Raw genomic sequence first — 21,439 nt, forward strand, 5'->3', positions numbered from 1 at the left:
GTACCACAGATTCTCAGAAGTAAAAGAAACCCCAGATATGGCACTATCTCCCCTGACAGATGCAATCCTTGCCTACAACGGTTGGCTGGGGATCACCTAACCCTCCTTACATACGAGCAAGAACAGGAGGCTCACTACCATTTACCCTGTTCAGGCCGTCATTCACTACAAAGCCCTTCCTTAGATTATGTACAAACTTGCTCTGCAGCTCCTAGCCACTAGTGTGGGTTCCACCCCTTGGAGTCGGCACACAGAAGTCATGGCAAATACTCCTCCAGAAATGGAGATAGGAGGTAGTTCCTTATAGGGATGAACCAAGCCCCGCCTGAGCAACATGCTGTGTTGACTCTGTCAGCATCCTCTCCCCTCCGGGCCTCGATGGGGTCTGTGCGTGTGGATGTGCTGGCTGGTGCATGCATGTGTGCATGCGTACGTATGTTACGTGCCGGCGGTCCCTCCCAGGTGAGCCTGGCAGGTGCGGCAGGGGAGTCAGCCCTGCATTACAGGCCTGTGCTCACCGGGAATGGAGCACTGCGTAGCAGGGATCACATCCTCATCCTCGCTCTCAGAGGAGGAGCTCCTGGCTGTGCTCTCGGAGGCCCGGGCCTTCCTCGGGGTGTTTGCAGCTGGGGCTTGTGTGGCGGTAGCAGCTGGGCCAGCTGGACTACGATTAGGGTCGACAAAAATCAGAGGGGGTTTAATCACCTTGAAAAACAAAAACAAAACATACCCCCCGAGTGATTAAAGGCTTGGCCAGGCAAAGGGGAAGTTGGGTGGGGGTTTACAGGGCAAGGGGTCCAGAGAGCTCAGGGCCGCTGGGAAGGCAGAGGCCATTCCAGCCGCCCAGGGCACTCCCGGCTCACCCTCAGGCCATGCACCTGCTAAGACCTGCACAGTACCTCACGGCTCAATAGGAGCCCATTGGACCTTCACAGGAACCCCTGAGGTCAGCAGCAGAAGCTCCATTGTACAGATGAGAAAACTAAGCTCAGAGAGGAGAAAAGAACTGCCCAAGGGCGCACAGCTTAACTGAAACACAGCCAGGGCCAGATGCCCGCCCAGCAGGGTGCTCTAAGCACCACGCCCCTCGGCTGCCTGGGCCTTAACACACATTCACCTGAGGAGTTGTGCATCATCGAGCTGCCCCCACCCCAGAGACTCTGATGCGGCTTCCTGAGACGTGGCCCAGGGTGCCGCCACCCAGCGACACAGAGCCAATGTCTTCAACAAACAAACCGCAAGGGGGAAATACCCAACACATTAAGACCTAAGGGACTCCATGGAACACACCAGATGTAAAGAGTATTACTCATGAGACAATCCGGGAAATGGAGACACTGACTTTGTGGGTCAGCTTCTCAGGGGTGACGTTGGATGGTGGCTGTCCTTTAAAAAAAAGGAAGCCGGGGTACTGGGGAAGGAGCGGAGGGTTTGCGTGAAGCGAGCCTGGTCACGAATGCAGACCCGCTGAGGCTGGGGAAGACACGTGGGGGTTCTTTGATGCTGTTCTATCTTTGGGCAGGCTTTCCATCTTCCAGCGAGACAGCAAAAGACAAGAGAAAGCGGCAGCTCCTCGGGATCCCGCGGACCAGGCTGGGGTCACAGCTCCAGTGGATATGCCCACCGCTCGCAAGCGCACGTCGCACGCATGGAGCCAGGAGTCAGGCCGCCAGATGAGCCCACCTTCCACCCTCGGGTCAGACTCGGTCTGAGCTCCACTCCCTGTCTGGCCTGGGGGGAAACACAGGAAGCAGGAGCAGCAGGAGGAAGTTGCCCAAGGCCGACGTCTAGGGCCCAGTCTTGCCCACCTCCAGGGCGCAGGGGGGCAGTGGGAGAGGCACCGTGAAAAGTAAAGCAGAGGGGTAACCGTGGAGGGTGGAAGCTTTGCTGGGCTGGGGCCCTTCCTACCCTTGCCAAACAGCCTCCCCCGCGGCTGCTCTGATCTGCCACTTCCAGAGCCTGCCTTCCCACATGATGAAAGAGAGAAGGATGGAAAGTGGGAGAAGGCTTACAGTTGAGGGAGGGGGGATCTATATATATGTGAGAAGACAGAAGAACAGATTGTCGGGGATGAAGAGAGGCACCGAACGCACCAAGGCAAACAATAGCGTCTGGGATGTTAAAAGCAGCTCGGCAGCAAACGCCTCCTCCTCCCTGCTCCACCTGCCCACATGGCCTCTGGGCCGGGGGTGGCGCAGGGGGCCTGGCTCGGAGGGCAGGGACACGACAGTAGTCCAGTGGCAGTGGATAGTTGAAAAGGTGGGTCATGCAACCCACAGATGAGGGGAAACCCGCCTCTGATCCTCCCTCTGCCAGACTTCACCATGTGGCCCAACCTCTGAGCTTCATGGGCCTCAGTTTCCCACCTGTTGAAAGGGCTATTAGTAATCCCAGCCTGGGCTTGCTCACCAGAGGGGCTCTGATTCGCTTTGGAAACTGCAAAGCACAGCATACACATACAGAGGTGACAGTCAAAGACTCACTGGAAGCTGAGGCAGCCTGAACGTTAGGCTGGGCCGCCCTGTGGGCACCAAGGTCCCAGAGGGAATGCAGGGACTCCCTTCCCACTGCAGAAGCAAACCTGGGGATCTTCTGTCAGAGCTGAGCTCTCCAACTGTGCCCTCATTCCAGTCTGCGGCAGAGTGGGGGAGGGGGCCGACTAGCCCAGGCTGTTAACCCCGCGGGGGGGCGGTGGGCAGGGGAGAACAGAGCCAAGAAAGCACCCCAAGAGCCTCAGAGAACTGCCTGGGGCTAGTTAACAGGTCCTGGGTCAGCCCTGCCCTAAGGGGCCAGGAAATCCCACCCTCCAAGGAGGAGCCTGGAGCTTCGGTGGTTCACCAGCCCCCAGGGAATGTCACCCCATGGGCTGAGAAGGCTGAGGCTCAAGAGAGGGCAAGTGGCCTCACTCAGGGTGACCAGCAAACTGTGCCAGAGCCGTACTGGAAGTTAGTTCTCCAGGCACCAGACAGGAGCTCCTTCCAGGACGAACCATGCCAGGGCTCCCACTTAATGCCCTAATTTAGCTCCTTACAGGCCTTGTTCTCTGACTCCACCTGAAACTCTGAAGGCAGGGCTTATGTCTTCTTAATACAGTGCCTCCCCAGACCTAGCACAGACCCTGGCCTGGGGTTAGCAATTGCCAGCACCACAGGGCTGAGCCACAGACCACCCCCAGGAATTCCTCTCAGAGAAAGAGGCTGGAGCCCATCCCTGCAGGTGGGGAGACTGAGGCACAGTGAGGGAGCCTGGGAATGGAGTCACAATCCCCTCCCCACCTCCCAGCCTGAGGCTCTGCCCACTACCCTGGCACCGATCCCTTTTCCCCACTGATGGGCTAATAATAAAGACAGAGTGAAACTTGTCAATAGAGAAGTGCTTGACAAATGCATAATAATGATAATAATCACAGCGCGCTGAGGACGGAGGTGCTAAAAACCCCCAGTCAGGAGGAGGCTGCGGCTTCCCCAGGCTGTGCCGTCTTCCCTGAATCCTAGGGAAACGCGCAAAATGTCAACTTTTGTCCTTCTTTTTTAACAGGGACTCCAGAATCTTCAGGACTAACGTACCAATTAAATGGTTCAGTTTAAGCGTGATGTTCATGGTAATTGTGTTAGTCCGCCCCCGCAGAGGAGGGCGAGGCGGCCCCCTCCCTCCCAGCTGTCCCGATCCGGAGCAGAGAAGGCACAGAGAAGGCGGCCTCGTAAGGGTGCCATGGAGAGCTAGAGGGCAATGCTGAACCGCCTTCCTCCTTCCCTGGAGAGGAGTGGGGAGGCAGTGCTGGGCAGCGGGCAGAGCCCGGACGGCCTGGGTTCAAACGCCAGGTCTGTCCACTTGGCACTGGCCGTGTGATGCTGGGGTAGGTCGCTCGACTTCTCTGAGCCTCATTCCTTCCTCCTTAAAATGGGAATAAAAGAGGGACCTACCCTCACAGGGCTGTTGTAGGAATTACACAGAATAACGAAGTATGGCATTTAGCACAGTGCTTGGCACACACACAGTGACCAACAACGTCGGATGTAGCCATTCATCAGGATTTTTATAATCCTTGCTACCGAGAAGAGAAAGGCAGTGAACCCCATGCCCCACCACTCGGGGTGTGCAAGCACATGTGAACTTGCTGATGGAGTGGTCAGCACATGGTATGGTATGTGTGGGAGACTGTTAAGGAGACCCCACTCATCTGGTAACTGGAGGACTTGCGTCCCTGAGGGGACCTGGCAGAAGCTTCTAGGTACTTGGGGCTAGAGGACAAAGGGCAATTTTAGAAATTGCTAGAAAGGCTGGGGTTCACACAGGTCTGAACACCAGTCTTGTAGACTTAGGAAGCTGGGGAGACCCGGGGGGCTTGGTCCCAACCTCAGGGGTGCAGCTGGGGAGGGCTTGGGGTGCAGCAGAGCACGTGAACGTGTGCCACAGGTGCGCCAGCATGGTCTGCCCCCTGGCTTCAGACGAACCCCGTGGGGAAGGCTCCCAGGGCCACACACGAAGCAGAGACACAGGGAGGCAGGGGGCCGGCGTCTACCTCCGCCTTGGCTTCTTATGGGTCATGGGTATCTGGGGAATTGACTTCAACTCACTGGGCTCTGACTCCTGACACAGCAAATGGGCAAAAGCACGTGCCCTCCTACAGCAGAGCACAGACGCAGGAGGGGGACTGTTACTCTGCCTGCTTCCAGTGGAAACGTCTGGGCCTCAGAATGGTTAAGGTGTGCCCGTGGTCATGGAACTGGTGGCTGGGAGAGCTGGTGTTGACCCTACACTGGCTCTGAGGCCTAATGTTCAAGGGTGCTCTGTTGCCCACCTCTCAGGAGTTACCGTGAAAATGAATGTATCAAAACAGAGGGAAGAGTCCAGGAAATTGTGAAGTGCCGTTTAAATGGCAAAGAGCTGCCCTCGCCCCCACTCCGCCCACCCGAGGCCCACTGCCCTGTTCTGACTCTGCAGTGTCTCAAAGAGAAGGCAGGGCCTACCTGGCTGGCCGGGAGCTCCTCGCCACTGCTCTCTGAGGACCCTCTGGCATTCTTCTCTGGACGTGCTGGGGCCAGGGTCTTGCTTCTGGCAGTTTTGGAGTCACTCTCCTTCTGAGGGGACAAGCAGACGGGTAGGGGAGAGAAGGTGTTAGCTGAGGGGGACCACAGCCAGTGAGCAATGACCCTCACACACGCTGGCTGTCCACGGAAGGCAGCACGGCCCCTTACTACACGCACAGGAGGACAGCTGCCGGCTTAGCCTGCCCCATAGCCAGTGGAAACACAGGCTTCCACTCTGCGAACACCCTTTCCCGAGTGTACTCTGACTTGAAAGGGACGCGCGAGTCAGACCCACTAAAAGCTGAGGGCTGGAGTGCTGTTGGCCAGGCGTCTGAATGAGGACAGAGCAGCCCAGGATGAGGTTGCAGAGGTGAGCCAGCGGCCCCAGCACAGCTCACATCTGGCTGTAACACCCCCAGGGAAAGGCAGGAGCCAGCTGGAGGTGGCCCAAGGCTGCCATCCCCTCCTGCCAGGCCAGGCATACACGAGGAAGGCTGGCTGGGCAGAAGCTGCTGTCGGGGGGCCAGAGGAGCAGGCACCGGGGGAAACCAGCTCAGGGGAGCCCAGGGCAGGGCAGAGGCCCCTCTTCACTACTCAGCCCAGCACCAAAGTGGCTGAGCCACCTAGGTTGCCCGAATCCAATTTCTCAAGAGACACTAGAAGATCCCGAAAATGGTGTCACTTCCTAATCTTTAAATGGGTCAGCTACAACCCACGCTGCAACTGCCATGCCCCCATGTGTTCCTTGCTAACAGAACCCCAACTCTGCTCTGGTAGTCTCTCTGCCCCCCACCAGGCTCTGAGGAGGGTGGCCCTTTCTCCCAGCCAATCACAGAACCACAAGACCCTTACCAATGAGCAGTTTGGGGTTGGTTTTTTTTTTTTTTTTTGGTCAGGGGAAGTACATGTCCTAGATCTGGACAAGGAGATAAGGGGTAAGGAGGTCAGCTGGGGGACTTCCTAGCTTTTCTGGAGGTGCTGCAGCCCTGCCCCGACAATGAGGCAGGTAGAGCGTAAGAAATCGAGGTTACCAATGATGCCGAGCTGAATGGACCACCTTTAGAGCAGCGTTACCCCAAAACGTTGTACCCAAAAATAGGAGATGGCCAATCCCCTTTAAGGTCTTGCAGTTAGGTTTTCTCCTGAAGATTCAGATGTCCTGATACAGGAAACCACTTGAAACTTAAAAACACACCAAAATACTGCATGTCTAAACACGGCCGGGACCCTTGTGTCTTAGTCTGGCACTGAGGCCCCCCCAAAATGGTACTGGTAACAAGCAACTAGAAGTGAGTATTGCCTACAGGATGGCTGGCCTTTGTGGAACACACCTGACTTCACATCCTTTCCCCTTGGCAACCCCTGCCCTCGGGCCCCAGAGTGCCTAGCTCCACTTTTTTGTCTGGTGAACCCCTGGTCTTCCTTCAAGTTCTGCTCAATCATCTCTTTTGGCCTCTCAGAGACCTGTTCTCCCAGTTCCATAGGACAGAGCACTACCAGAATATTCCTCAATAATACAGCCACTTCATCTTGCCCTACTGACTACAAGTCCCACTGAGGGCAGGGCCAACATCTTTTATCCCTCTATGTCTTCCAGCAAGAGAGGGCACTTGTAGTTGGTCTCATGCATTGAGGGCAGAAGTCAGTGCTAGGAGTGCTCAACAGACTTCTTGGTACTTGTTTTACACGTGAAGAAAACAGGAATCTAAGAGGGGATGGGGCTCAGCCTGGCACAGCGATTCCCCTTAAGAAATGAAGATCTGGGGCAGCTGGGTGGCGCAGTCGGTTAAGCATCTGACTTTGGCTCAGGTCATGATCTCATGGTCATGAGTTCGAGCCCCGCATCAGGCTCTGTGCTGACAGGTCAGAGCCTGGAGCCTGCTTTGGATTCTGTGTCTCCCTCTGTCTCTGCCCAACCCACTTGCCTTCTGTCTCCGTCTCTCTCAAAAATAAACATACATTAAGAACAAAAAACAACACAAAAGATCTGGCCACCTGAAGGGTACATTTCTACAAGGTCACAACTGGCTGCTGGAGCTGACAGGGACCGTGTTTCTAGATGGGGCAAGAGCTCTCCAGTTTGCCCTGGCTGCCACCACCCGCTACGGTCTCTCCTGACACCGAGGCTCGATGCTGACCACCAGGCCTATGTACATCATTTCCAGCACATGTCTGAGCCCGAGAAGTCCTGGAGTTTGTCCCCCTGGACTTCTACAGGACACAGCTGCTCCTGCTGCATTCTGCAAACAGAAGGAAGACCATCCGGAAAAAAAAGTTGGTTCCTCATTCCCTCCCTCTTTCCACTCCCCAGGCTTCACACCAGATGAGCTCTCCGTGGAGAGATGTACACGCCCACATGAGGGCCCAGGTGAGAGACGGGACTCCCTCCAGCTCCCCAGGGGACGCATGGTACCTGCCTCCCAGTCCAAGCCTCCTCAAGACTCCCTGTGACATCTCTGGATTCTTGGCCTCATTTACCTTGGCAGGAGTCGTTGGCCTAGGCTTCTGTGGGGCAGGTGTGTCCACTCGTGCTGGGGGGGCCTTGGTAGATTTAGGAGTGCCTGCGACACCTTTCGTCAGGGAGGCCTTGCTCTGGGGGGGGTTTACAGCAGGTTTCACCTAGAGACATGGAAGACAGCAGGTGGGATAAGGATCCGGGAGTCAAGCCTCGATCTGGTCTTCGTTCCTCACCTGGCCCCGAACCCAAGTTCTGAGAGAGGAGTGGGTGGCGGTGGCTCAGAGGCCCCGCGTGGCAGCCGCCTCCTCGTTAGGCCTCACCTGGGCTGGTGCCGCCGCCTCCTCCTCCTCCTCACTGTCAGACTCCTCCTCACTGCTGCTCTCCGAGTCCTCCTCTGGCTTCCTGGCCTGGGTGGCCACAGCTCCTGACTTCCCGGGGGAGACTGCTGCAGCCCCTTTCCTGGCGAACCCCTTGCCAGGGGCTGAGGCAGTTCTGACCTGGGGGGTCTTCCCCGAGGGCTTCGCCTGGAGTGAGAGAAACAGAGTCAGGGGAGGGAGTGAAAGGGACAGCACGGGGCTGCTCTCGGTCCTCCCCGGGCCTCACCTGAGCGGGGGCTCCCCCGTCACTGTCTGACTCCTCTTCGCTGCTCTCCGAGCCCTCCTGTGGGCCCCCGACTGGCCCCGGCTGGGCCTGGGCTGCCGTGGCCACTGCTTTCCCCAGAGCTGCCACAGACCCCTGGCCCCTCACTGAGACAGCATTGCTCTGGGGGGTTCTTGCTGTTGGCTTTACCTGAGTCATGAAGAGGTAAGTGTATTGGGGAAGGAAGTCGATGACAGGGTTCCACTTCGATTAAGCCCCACCCACGATGTGACCGTACGGAAGTCCCTTCCGCCCACGCAGGGCCCTTGTCCAGGAGGAGGCAACTGCTTGGTCCTCCTCTCCACCCCACCTCTGGCACCTCCCGGGGCCTCTGGTCCCCCTTGCCTTGGCCGGGGACTCCTGTTTGGCGTGAGCTGCTGCAGTGGCCACTTTTCCGGGAGCAGACGCTGCCCCTTTGGCTGAAGCTGTTCTGGTGGAAGCTGGGTTAGCTTTGGTCTGTGGGGTTTTCGCTGAGGTCTTCACCTAGAAGGAGAAACAGGGATGACAGAACGGACAAGGTGAGGTGCAGCAGGGTGGTTAGCCAAGAACATGGATTCTGGAGTCCGAGGCCCGAGCTTGGATTCTTGTTCCTCCATTTAATGGCTGTGTGAAGTTGGGCAAATCATTGACCTCACTGGGCCTCAGTTTCCTCCTCTGTAAAATGGAGGTCATAACAAGGCCCACCCACAGGTTTATTATGAGGATTAAATGACAGATTCATAATGTTTAACATGGTGCCTGGCACATAATAAGCATTCCTGTAAACTTATTATCGTGAGCACTTTTCTTAATGTTAGTTAAGTACAAGCCTACCCAGAGCACAGGTGTTTTCCAGGCCCCTTTTCAGCTAGGCAGCCATGAATTTAACTTCTGGCTAACAGAATGGAAGTTGAGTACACGATTCGACATCCTTACACATGCAAAAAACATGTGTCTTCTTCCTCCCAACTGGAAGAAATGCTGAGGTAACAGCTGGAGCTCAAGCAGCCATCTTAGTCTATGAGGTGGGAGCCGACACTCAGCATGGCAGAACGAGATAGAAAACCACTGTTGTTTCTTCCATTTCACCTAATCTTAGCGGCTATCCAGGTGATCCCCAAAAAGCCTGTTGGGGTATCCAAGCAAACACAGACTAGAGAGATGAGAGCAACAAAGAATAAAATCTTTGTGAAATTGTTGGTAAGAGTATGAAAGCAAAGCCTGTTGATGTAAAGTAGAATGAGGAATTTGACAGCCTGTCTAGGCCCCTGCCTCATTCAGAGAGGCCACCTAATCAGTGACATCCCCCACAGCCCAGCTTCCCTCATCCACACAAGACCAAGTAAAATTAAGAATCAGGACTTCAAGAAAGAAAACCCTCTAGAGCACAGACTGTGTCTGATAAAGGTCAAGGTGCTCATCAGCACCAAAAAGTCATCCTGAGGGAAGTAATGTGTTTTACATACATTTAAGAAAACAAAAGACACCAGGACAAAGTTGACCTAACAAGTCTCAGTAAACTTAAAAGGGCTGAAATCATACCAAATATGTTCTCCAGCCACAATGGGATCAAAATAGAAATCAACCACAAAAAGTAATCTGCACAGTCCCAGATATTTGGAAATTAACCCACTTCTAAATAACCCATGGGTCAAAGAATAATAAAAAACCCAACATTTCAAAATTCATGGAATAAAGTTAATGCAGTCCTTACAGGGAAATTCACTGCATTAAACACTTACATTAGAAAAAAAGGAGAAGGACCCGGTGGCCTCCAACTGCTTTTTTCTGCTCAGGTCATGATCTCATATTTTGTGAGATGGGTCCTGAGTAGGGTGTAGGGCTTCATGATGTCAGTGGGGAGCGGGGGGGCGGTATGTGTGTGTTCCACTAGCCTGCTTAGGATTTTCTCTCCCTAACCAGCCCCCCCACCCTCTTGTGTGCACTCTCTCCAAATAAATACGTGAATAAATTTTAAAAAAATAAGAAAAAGAAGAAAGAAAAACAAGAGATACAATAAACAATTTAAGATTCCGCCTTGGGGTGCCTGGGTGGCTCAGTAGGTTGAGCTTCCGACTTTGGCTCAGGTCATGATCTCACTCACGGTTTCTGAGTTCAAGCTCCACATCAGGCTCGCTGCTGTCAGCACAGAGCCTGCTTCAAATCCTCTGTCCCTCTCTCTGTCCTTCTCTCGCTTGTGCACTCTCAAAAATAAATGCACATCTTAAGCTAGAAAGAGAAGCGCAAATTACTCCAAAAGAAGGAGTAATAAAAATAAAGATCAAAGCAGATGGGGTTAAGTCTCCAGCTCTTGATTTCAGCTCAAGTCATGATCTCACAGTTGTGAGATTAAGCCTGTATCAGGCTCCTCCTTGCTGGGCATGGAGGCTTCTTAAGATTCTCTCCTCCCTCTGCCCCTCCTGCCCCCCACTTTCTCTTAAAATATAGGTAGGTACATACATACATATACACACGCGCACACACACACACACACACACACACATCAGAGTGGAAATTAACGAAATAAAAACCACAAAATAAATCAATGGAACCACAAGTTGTTTCTTTGAAAAGAACAACAAAATTGGTAAGTCTTTAGCTAGGCTGACCAAGAAATAGAAAACACAAATTACCGAAAATTAGGAAGAAGGCAGGACATCACTATAGACGCTATGGAAATTAAAAAGAATTATAGGGAATATTATGAACAAATTTATGCCACCAAATTAGACAATGGAGATGAAAACACACAAGTTTCTAGAAAGGCAGAAATTATAAACTATGCACAAAATCACTAAAAGGTACAAAATAGAACTGACTCAAGAAGGAAGAAAACCTGAATAGGCCAATAGTCAATTTTCAAAATTGATTCAGTAATTAAAAATCTTCAGGGCACCTGGGTGACTCAGTTGGTTAAGTGTCCAACTTCGGCTCAGGTCATGATCTCACAGTTCTTGAGTTTGAGCCCCACACTGGGCTCGCTGCTGTCACCGAAGACCCGGCTTTGGATCCTCTGTCCCCAGCTCTCTCTGCCCCTCTTCCCCGCTTGCATGCTCTCTCTCAAAAATAAACACTAAAAAACCAAAAAATCTTCCACACACAAAAAATACAGGCCCAGATGGCTGTATTGGTGAATTCTACTAAGGAAGAAATAATACCAATCCAACATAAACCTTCAGAACACAAAGGAGAGAATACCACCCAACTTATTTTCTGAGGCCAGTTATCAGGGCAATACCAAAGCCAGGCTAAGACATCACATGAAGTCTATAGACTAGTATTCCTTATGGATATAAACACAAAAACCCTTAACAAATGATGAGCAAACCAAACCTGGCAAGAAAAAGGAGTACACACCATGACCAAGTGGGACTTATCACAAAAACAAAAGGTTGATTTAACACCTGAAAACCAACTAAGCGTAATACACTGCATTAATAGAACAAAGGAAAAAACCAGTAAGATCACTTCAACAGAAAAAAGCATTTGACAAAAATTCAACTAATAAAAACTCTCAACAAACTAGGAATAGAAAAGAGCTTGGGGCACGTGGCTGGCTTGGTCAGTAGAACATGTGACTCTTGACCTTGGGGTTGTGGATTCGAGCCCCATGAGGGTACAGAGATTAAAGATAAAATCTTTAAAAAAAGAAAAAGAAAAGAACTTTCTCATCCTGATAAAGGGAATCTTTGAAAAATTTATAGCTGACATCCTATTAAACAGTGAAAGACTGAGTGCTGTGCCCTAAAATAAAAACAAGGCAAAGGTGTCTGCTCTCACCACTGCTATTCAGCACTGTACTGGAGGTTCTAGCCAGTGCAGTAAGACAAGAAAAAGAAATAAAAGCCGTCTAGATTGAAGAGGAAAAAGTGAAGCTGTCTTTATTCACAGACAACAAGATCTATATATAAAAAACCCTAGGGAATCTATAAAAGCCATGAAAATTGATAAGCAAATGTAACGTCATCACAGGATGGAAGATCAACATACAAGGCAAGGTCAGACTCCAAAGGCACTCTACCACTCACGCAGCCATTCCTCACACTCTGACTGACCAGCTCTCCCACCCTTCTCACACAAAGGCTCTCTTCCTGTAGCATTTCAATCAAGAATCACCTCCTTCCTTGGTCTCTGGCACATCTGGTTTTCCAGAACCAATCCTGTCTTTGTTACATTATTTTGAACCTCAGCTCTCACATGGATGGTTTCCTTTGAGCTGTGTGAGGTCTCTGAGCAGACCAGCAGCTACGTGTCTCACTTCTGACCCCAGCTACACTGAGCAGTGTGGAACCCACTTAGTATGTACAGACAGCATTTTGAGAGTGAGGCCACACAAGTATTATTTCATTTAATCCTCCTAACCCCGTAACAGGAGCTTAATTAGCCTTATCCTCCAGATAAGATTCCCATCAGACCCGCTGGTCTCAGTGGGGGCAATTCAGGCCTCTTGAAATTAGGCAAGGCACCATCTCCTGACAGGGCACCAGGCTAGAAAGCTGGGCCCCTAGAGAGGGATTAGCCGCTTTGTTTTGCACCTTGGGAGGAAGTAAGGCCCCACAACATAATCATGTCTGTGGTTGGAAAAGTTTGGGCCAAAATGGAGCAGGAGGAAGCATAAAAGGCCAAGGCTTCTGAGGCGGGCACGCTGGGGCGCAGGCCCAGCTGACCCTCATTGGCTTGCTGAGCTGAAGCTGGTCAGCAAACAACTCTTCTAAGCTCTAATTTCCTCCTCCAGAAACGAAAGCAAATGAACACCTATCTAATGGTATTGGTGGGAGGTTCAGATGGGGAGACAAATACTTAGGCGATGGGCACAGTGACACTTTTCAGGCGTTGGTCTGGAATGTGTCTGCAGCGTGGAAACGGGACAAGAGCTGCTGGGCTGGGACTCCAACAGGGCCCACACGCACCTGTCAAATCACAGGGGAATCACAGGACCCTGGGTCCCACAAGGCAACTGTGAGAGGGGGACAAAAGAAAATCCCATAGAAAACACGTGCTCTGGTACAAGGAAAATAGAAATGACTAATTTGTGAGTGGTTACTGGGGAGGAAAAAAAAGAGCGACAATTACAAATAAGCCATGGGTGAGCATGAGGTGTGAGCCATCTTCACTTTTCCCAGCTCAACTCTTCCAGGCTGGGAGGGGACTCCTGATTCTGTTCCCCATCAGCCTGGCCCACCCTAAGGGAGGCAGAGGAGTGAGCTTGCTGTGTGCACAGGGCCCTTGCTGCGTACGGTAGGTGAGAGCTCATTAAATTCTCAACCCTGTGACGGCTAATTTCCAATTTACAGAAGAGTCAGTAAAGGCCCTGATAGGTAGGAATCAATTGGTAGGAAATGGGGCCAGGACTTGAACCCAGGCAGTCTGGCTCCAAGCCCCCTGCTCTGTCTGCCACTGCATCATTTCCCCCAGTGATCCCACCAAAATGCTCTGCTCGGGGCAGCTCCCTCAGGCCAGGCACTCTCCCACCCTCCGGGCACAGGCAGGTTTCTTTGCCTGGAACACTCCATTTCCCCTGGCCAGATCTTTCAAGCCTACAATTCCAATGCCACTTCCTCCAGGAGGCCTTCCCTCTGGGGAAACCCGAGACGCTACCACCCGCTGTAACCCAGGTACATGATCTATCTTCCACCTTATCACATTATGCTGGACTAGCCTGTGTGCACATCCACGCCCCCATCTAGACTGGGAACTCCCTGAGGGAGACAGGGCAGCACCAGGCAGAGGAGCGCTCCACAGAGCTTGCGGGTGGCATAAGGAGTCTCAATGGGAGCTGAGAAGGCCATGGGGGAGACTGCACCTCTGACAGGGGAGGAGACCGAGTAAAAAGTGGGGAACCAGGCTGAGTTGAGGCTGCTCTCGAGGCTTCTGCACAGCCAGGGGCAAGCCCAGCCCAGAAAAGCCCCTCCTCAGCCCTGCCCCGGGCCCTGGTGTGGGCGGGATGGGCTGGCTCTTCGCAGGCCTCACCTGGGCTGGGGCTGCGGTCACCTCCTCACTGTCTGATTCCTCCTCACTGCTCTCTGAATCTTCCTGCACCTCAGCTTTAGCCGGGGCCATTGCAGGCCCTGCCTTCCCAGCGGGTACTGGGACAGCCCCTTGGCCCGAGGACCCCTTGGTGGGTGCAGAGGCAGCTTTCACCGGGACGCTTTTACCCGCAGACTTTGCCTGGAATGACAAGGAACAGACACGTATCTCAGGAGGTCAAAGGGCGACAAGAGGACTAGCCCCGAATCTGCCAGACCAACTTGGCCTCACCTGTCCTGCTGGTGGGGCAGGAGTGGTCTCCTCCTCACTCTCCGACTCCTCGCTGCTTGAAGAGGCCTCGGGCCTCTGGGCGCCCCTGGCCAGAGCTGGGGATGAGGCGCAGGCGGGAGAGGATGCGGCTCCTGCCTTCCAAGGAGCCGGCGTGCCCACTCGCACCTGGGGAACCTTGGCAGGTGCAGGGGTAACGGGGGTGCCCTTCTTTGGAGGGGCCTGGGTCTGGGGTGTTTTCATAGCTGGTTTTGCCTGAGAGGAAGAAGTCAGAAGCTAAAGAAGGAGCCTGAGCTCAGAGCCCCCATCTGTTCCGGGGCGGAGCGCCGCCGCCATGCCTCCCCACAGCTCCCCGGGGAGCCGACGGGTGCCAGTGGCTCAGGTCAGGCTGTGGGGCAGCCCCTCCCGGGCCCACCTGGGCTGGAGCCACGGCTGCAGGCGCCTCCTCTTCACTGTCTGACTCCTCCTCACTGCTCTCTGACTCGTCCTTGCACTTTTCGGCCTTGCCCTGGGTGGCTGCAGGCCCTGCCTTCTGAGGGGGCCCCGTGGCAGGACGTGAGGCAGCTGTAACCTGGATGATCTTCCCCGAGGACTTTGCCTGCAGAGAGAGACACACAGGATCAGGGGAGGGAGCACAAAGTATGGCTGTGTGCAGAGACACCAGTAACCAAGAGGGCAAACAGAGTCAGCGTGTGGGTGGGTGGGGGCGGCTCCTGACACTGAGGGGGAAGGAAGAAACATACAGGCAGGAGCTCACCTGGGCCGGCGCCTCCCCCTCGCTGTCTGACTCCTCCTCGCTGCTGCTCTCTGAGTCCTCCTCCTGCTTCCCTGCTTGGGTGGCTGCAGGCCCTGCCTTCTGAGGGGGCCCCTTCACGGGACCGGAGGCTGCTCTGACCTGGGGGTTTTGCCCCAAGGGCTTTGCCTGGAGTAGCAAAAGACAGGATCAGGGCAGGAGCCCACAGGAGACTAGCCGTGAGGGAAGACCAGGTGAGGAGAGCAAATGCAGGGCACGGGACCCAAGGTGTGGAAGGGGGGGGGACAAGCCGACAGACAGGCTCTCCAGAATGGGGCAGACCGCACCGTTGCGGGGCGTCCTGCAGCCTCACCTGACCAGGGCTCGTGGCTAGGGGCACGGCTGCTGGCGCTTCCCCCTCGCTGTCGGACTCCTCAGTGCTGCTCTCTGGGTCTTCTTCCCCCTTCCCCTTCCCCTTCCCCACCTGAGCCTGGGCAGCTGTAGGCCCTGCCTTGCCAGGGGGCACTGGAGGGGCCCCTTTCCCAGGGGACTCCTTGGCAGAGGCTGCGGCAGCTTTGACCTGGGGGGTCTTCCCTGAAGGCTTCACCTAGAGGGAGACAAGCAGAATCAGGAGGGAGCACAATGGTGGACGTGAGGAGACACAAGAGGCCGGACAGGGCAAAGGACGCCACGCACACCGCAGGGGAGAAGGGGTAGGGCTCCAAGCGTGTCTAGGGCCCTGGCAGACAGAGAGCGGAACCGGTCCTCAGAAGGCCTCCTGTGGAGGGGCACGGGCTTCATGGACTCTCCCTCCCCAGGCCTCACCTGAAGTGGCGTCTTGGCAGCTGGCGGCTCCTCCTCGCTGTCAGACTCCTCCTCACTGCTGCTCTCTGAATCCTCCTCTGGCTTCCCTGACTTGGCCTGGGCAGCTGCAGGCCCTGTCCTCCCAGGGGGTGCTGGGGTGGCCCCTTTCCCAGGGGTCCCCTTAACGGGGCCCGAGGCGGCCCTGGCCTGGACAATTTTCTCCGAGGCCTTTGCCTAGTAAGAGAGAAAGGGCGGTTTTGTTGCCCTCCTCACCCTCCAGTGTGCCATCAGGACGAAGCCTAGGCCTTAGCTGGGGCTCACGAGAGCCCCCTGTGCTTCTCACTCTCCACCTGGACCGGGGCTCAGGCCTGGCCTGACAGCTTCTCTCTCAGTCCTGGGGCCTTCGCAGCCTTGCCCAGCTCACTTGGCCACCGCTGCCTCCTCCTCTAGGTCCGAGATACACACCAGTTCCTCGTGGCAGTTCTCCCCGACACCCCTGCACCGCTCCCGGAGTCACTCACACACAGGCATCAGAGACAGGCTCCCTTGGCTGGGCTCCCGTCAGCGGGTGAGCCCTGAGAGCACAGGCTCCACGGCTGGCGTGGTCGACCACTGTACTCCGGGTCACAATTCTCTCTCCCACTGCCACATCAGGGCCCGGGCACTTGCCGTGCTCCCCAGCAGAACGACCGTTGTCCAAATGTCCACGTGGCACACACCCCCGCATTGCTCCTTCAGGCCCGCAACGTCTCTGTAAGGCCTTCCCTAAGCCGCTGTTTTAATGACCATTCCTACAGCCCGCCCCCCGCCCCCTTACCTTCCTCGTTACCACCCAGCAAGATGAACTTTATTTTACTTATTGTACCTCTCCTTTACCATCCGGCCCTGGGCTGGGACCTCCACTCCTGGGCCTCACCGGGCCAGCTTTGGGGCCTTTTACCACCACTGTCTGATGCTTCCTCCTCCTGGCTCTCCGACTCCAACAGCTTCCCAGCCCCTCTGCTTTCCCTTCAGATGCACCCAGAGTCTTGGCCACCCAGCCCAGAGGAGCGGGTCCCGGCAGATGGAAGGTAAAGATTCCTGTTAGCTAAGAAGCCATGACTTGGCCGAAGAAGCCAGAGGACTAGGCAATTAAAACTTAAGTCCCTTCACAATAGGACCGGCTGGCCATATCCCATTCTCGAGACAGGAAAACTGAGGTAAAGGGGAGTTGCTGACAGAGAGGAGGGTGCAAGGCCACCCTGTGGGAAGTAGCTCTTCCAGGCTGCGGTTCAGACAAGAAGGCAATTTCCATAGGGGACTGACAAGCCCAGCTGCCCTTGCCCTTCAGTTTTCATACCCCCATCTCCTGCTCCCTAAACCCCAAGGTGAGTCTTATCTGGCAGAGGAGACGAGGTGCTCCTTATATAGCCATTCGGCAGCCTCCGGGGGACCTGAGGATGCCGAGGGGTGGTCTGCCCCCAGGACTCACCTGGTGGGGCGGCTCCAAAGGGGCCCCCTCCTCACTCTCAGACGACTCCTCACTGCTCTCTGAGTCCTCTTCTGGCTTCTTGGCCTTGCTGGCTAGGGTCAGGGCACCTCCTCTGACTTGGGGTGTCACATCCCCTGACTTCCCAGGGGTTGGGGCTGCCCCTCTCCCTAGGGAGTCCTTGGCAGGGGCTGGTGAGGTTTTGACCTGGGGTGGTTTTACTGAAGGTTTCACCTGGAACAAGAGGATGCAATTAGAGAAGAAATAATCTTTGCCTCTGAGGGCTATGAGAGGTTTCATGGTTTACAAAGCCCTTTCCTAACATCATCCAATTCTCAAAGAACTCCAAGTCAGATGCTATCTTTACACCCATTTTCCAGAAAAGGACAAGAAGCTCAGGGAGGTTAAGTCACTCAAGACCAACACTAAGGGCAAAGTCATGACTAGAACCCATGTCTGTGTCGCCTTGTGGGCAGAACTCCCATCCACTATGCTCTCCTGCTGCCTGGCACACAGGGGCAGCCTCTCTCAACCAGAAGGCCCACCCTATCTGCCCCTTCAACTACAGGGGTATCCGATCATGGTGGCCTTCCCAGGGGCTGGGAGGCCAGGATCTGAATGCCAGGCTTGCCGAGGTACCCTGGGCACATTCCTTTCCTCCATGGGCTCTTTCGTAGACTTCTAAAATTCTGACGTTCCTAAGGCAGGCAGTACCCTACCTCCACCTCCGTCATCAGGTAGATTTCACCTGACCCTGGGTTTCTGGGGCAGCCATCTCCTCAATCGCAAACTCCTCGCTGCTGCCAGGGCCCTGTGCTGGCCTCTGGCCCACCAATGCTGTGTGTTTGGCTGCTGGTTTCCCAGGGTCAAGTAGGAATGGGAGCCTGGTGCTCTTATGGCTGTACCTAGCGCCTGAAAGTGGGGATGGACGTGGGGAGAGGATAGGCCTGGAGTGGATGGGAGGAAGGTCTCCACCTTCACAGGTTACTGGGTGAGGCAGGAGGTGAGAAGTACTCCAGGCACCCCAGGGATGTGGCCCCCTGCCTACCTCTGATCTCCTCTTAATTAAGGCACTTTCACCTCATTCACATTTTTGTTACGGCCCCTCAGGGCTCTCTACATTCTCCCTTTATAGTAACCATGAGTACTGAGGTCAGACTTCTGCGGGACCCCCCCACCTCCCACGTCCCCATAGCAGCAGCAATCACGCACCTTGTGCTGCCACTAGATTCCCAAGGCCCAGCTGCACAATAAGGAAGGACTTCCGGGTCACAGTTCAGAGCAGAGATGAGGCCACAGACCAAGACCTGACCGTCTCTGACCAAGCGCCCAGGCCTGGCATCCACCCAGAACCACTCAGCAGCCTCGCCTAACTCACCCGGACCACACCGCAGGTCGGCCACCCGCCTGCCCCTGGGCTCATGCAGCTCTTTCTGCTTGAACCCTGCCCCCACATCCCTTCCTGGAGAATCCTCTGTGTGTCAAGGCCCTGCTCCAGTGCCACCTCTCCCAGGAAGCCTTCCCTGGTCTCACACACTGGACGGCGTCTCTCCCCCACAACCCTAGACCTTTTTCACACCCGTGGTGTGACGACAGCACCTGGCTCCGTTCCCCAGGCCTCAGCCTTTCCAGCTCCCGGTCACCCTGAAACACTTGCTCGGTTGATTTGGCCCCGCTGGTGTGCGAAGCCCCGGCCAGGCCCCTGGGAGGGTTAGAGGTTTGCAGAGGCAGCTCCCGAGGACGGGTGGCAATTACCTCCACATATGTCTCATCGCTCGAGGTGGAGGTCTCCTCGCTGGAGCTGTCAGCCTGGCTGGCCGATGCCATTCCTGGGGGACGAAGCGGGAGAGGACTGAGGGCCTGCCCTTCCGGACTCCCCTCCCCGGCTCTCTGCCAGGCCAGGAAATGAGACGCAGGTGCCTGTGCTTGCTTCCCGAGTGCGGACCTTCAGCCCCACCAACCTTGAAGCCCCACAGCTGAGGCACGTGCCACTCGTATGCTTGTGTTGCCCACACCTCTGTGACCCCGGGAAGACTCATGCTAGGTCCTACCACACACAAGCCACCGTCTGCTAGTCCGGGCATCTCCTTCCATCATCACACTGAGCAGGCAGGGCAAACGCCTATTTCACACGAGAAACTGGAGCGAACCCAGGCCTCGGTTTAGCCTCAGCCTCCACAGTGGGCCCTGTACCCAGCTGAGAGCAATAAACCAGAAAATGCTCCACCATCACCTGGGCTGCTCAAACTCTCTTAGCAAAGCTGACATGTCCCTGCAGCAGACCCTCCCTTATTGGGGCGGCGCGGGGCCTTACTGCCATGGAGACAGACCTCTAAATTCCAGAACGTCCCAGAGCTTGACAAAGCAGTGCCGGGCCTGCCTCCCCAGCCCAAACTCAGGGGGCTTGGCGTCTACAAGTTGGGGACGCTCACCAGGCTTGGCCGTGGTTCTGAGGGCCTGGACACTGCCCTCCTCCTCAGTTTCTGAGGCCAGGATGGTATTCGCTGAAGGCCCTGCTGACTTCTTAGGTGACCTCCCAGACAGAAGGTGGGCCACTGCCTTCCCAGCGGCAGGATGCGGTGTGGAGTTCACCACCTTGCCGGCCTTCTTGGTCTTTGCCTACAAAGGACGGGGGTGACAGACACGCTGGGTGTGGCCTGGTGAATGACCAGCACAGACCGCTTCCCAGGCGTAGGAGTTCGGACAGATTACCTCCCTTGGTCTGTTTCTTCATCTTTAAGATGGGGCTGAGAACGGTACCTCCCCTCACAGAGGCACGGAGAAAACCAAATTACAGCTCTTGGGACCCAGGAGTTACTGGCTAAGCGGTAACTGGCAGCCTGCTGCGGCCGTCCTCACTACCTCGTGCTGTAGTTGGCATTCCAGGTATCTCAGGGACGTGTGCTTTACACGTCTGTGATGCTGCTTTGTGGACTACCAGCAACAGTATTCTACCTTCTCAGGAGCTGCAGTCTAGAAAATGGTTTTCCAGCTTTCAGACCCACAGGTGTCTTACTCACTGTGGTGCCCCCACTGCCTCCCACGGTGCCTGGAAAGTAACTGGATCAGTAACAGGCCGTTGGCTGAACAGGTGAATGCACGGATGAAGGAGGAAAGAAATTGTTACAGGTGCATGATGTGCCCAGCAGCCCAAAGCAGTGGGGCATCACCTCCATTTTACAGAAAAGGAAACTGAGGCCCAGAGAGGTAAAGGAGTCACCAGGATCACACAGCTGGTGATAAAGGCCCAGAACTGAATCCAGGTTGGGTAACTGCTCATAACCCTATCCTTCTCTGACACAGGGGACTGTCCCCCTACAGGGCACGTAACTCCCAAAGGGCGACAGCTTGGAGGTGGTCCTACTCACCCTGGCTTTTTCTTTCGTGCCTGATGGCACAACTGCCCCCGGAACCGAGGAGTTGGTGGGCGCCAGTCTTGGGGCTGCAAGACACAGACACCTGCTGCATGAACCAGATGAGCTTTTTTTTCTCATTTAAGAACAGCCAACAGGTTTCAGCTCACCTAACGATTCAATTGGTATGGCTGTGCCTGGTGCTGGCCTGAGCATCTGAGACTGAGCCCAGACTTGTGGGAAAGAGCTCTGGGGTGCACGAGCCACATCCAGCAGGAGCGGGAGAGCAGGGCAACACGAAAGCCACGGGTGTGCATCCCCCATGGAGCCCCAACTCCCTGATGGCACGAGACACTGAAGACCCCAGAAAAGGAAGCACTGGCTCACAGTGCCGCTGCAGATCCCCTCGAAGGCACCACATGACTTCAGGGTGGGCCATCCCCACAGGCTACCACGCTGCGGCCCCGAGAGTCACTCAGCAGGACAGGGGCAGCAGTCAGGCAGCCAGCCCCTGGTCCACAGAGAAAGCTGCTCGGGATTTCAACAGTTTGTATTGGGAAAAGGAGCTGAACTATGAGACCGGGAACTGGTGAGATGTTGAGACCTACAGATTCTGGGTGATCTTCCAGCAGGAAACTTGTCTCCCCAAATGTCAGACAGGGTAAGATTTCTAGGGTATGCTGTGACATGGGACACTGCTGAGATGAATGGCATGGTCTG

The 21,439-nt window shown here is 55.0% G+C and overlaps 1 protein-coding gene across 6 annotated transcripts in view; it reads right to left on the reverse strand.

Moving 5' to 3' along the window:
- TCOF1 (treacle ribosome biogenesis factor 1) overlaps positions 1 to 21,439 on the reverse strand; it is a 39,066-nt gene that overhangs the window by 10,450 nt on the left and 7,177 nt on the right. For 5 of the 6 annotated variants that reach the window (XM_042994316.1, XM_042994307.1, XM_042994289.1 and 2 more), the window contains exons 4-19: positions 20,735 to 20,808; positions 19,799 to 19,985; positions 19,122 to 19,195; positions 17,370 to 17,600; positions 15,920 to 16,132; positions 15,468 to 15,701; positions 15,119 to 15,283; positions 14,777 to 14,959; positions 14,365 to 14,616; positions 14,077 to 14,274; positions 8,473 to 8,610; positions 8,092 to 8,277; positions 7,809 to 8,012; positions 7,509 to 7,649; positions 4,971 to 5,081; positions 519 to 705 (exon numbers count right to left, since the gene is read on the reverse strand). In XM_042994316.1, the coding sequence (XP_042850250.1) occupies positions 519 to 705; positions 4,971 to 5,081; positions 7,509 to 7,649; positions 7,809 to 8,012; positions 8,092 to 8,277; positions 8,473 to 8,610; positions 14,077 to 14,274; positions 14,365 to 14,616; positions 14,777 to 14,959; positions 15,119 to 15,283; positions 15,468 to 15,701; positions 15,920 to 16,132; positions 17,370 to 17,600; positions 19,122 to 19,195; positions 19,799 to 19,985; positions 20,735 to 20,808 (2,778 nt within the window). The remainder of the gene's footprint in view (positions 1 to 518; positions 706 to 4,970; positions 5,082 to 7,508; positions 7,650 to 7,808; positions 8,013 to 8,091; positions 8,278 to 8,472; positions 8,611 to 14,076; positions 14,275 to 14,364; positions 14,617 to 14,776; positions 14,960 to 15,118; positions 15,284 to 15,467; positions 15,702 to 15,919; positions 16,133 to 17,369; positions 17,601 to 19,121; positions 19,196 to 19,798; positions 19,986 to 20,734; positions 20,809 to 21,439) is intronic. The other variant, XM_042994298.1, reaches the window with a different exon arrangement.

The sequence above is a fragment of the Panthera tigris genome, chromosome A1 (assembly GCF_018350195.1).
Source record: "Panthera tigris isolate Pti1 chromosome A1, P.tigris_Pti1_mat1.1, whole genome shotgun sequence".
Taxonomy (NCBI): domain Eukaryota; kingdom Metazoa; phylum Chordata; class Mammalia; order Carnivora; family Felidae; genus Panthera; species Panthera tigris.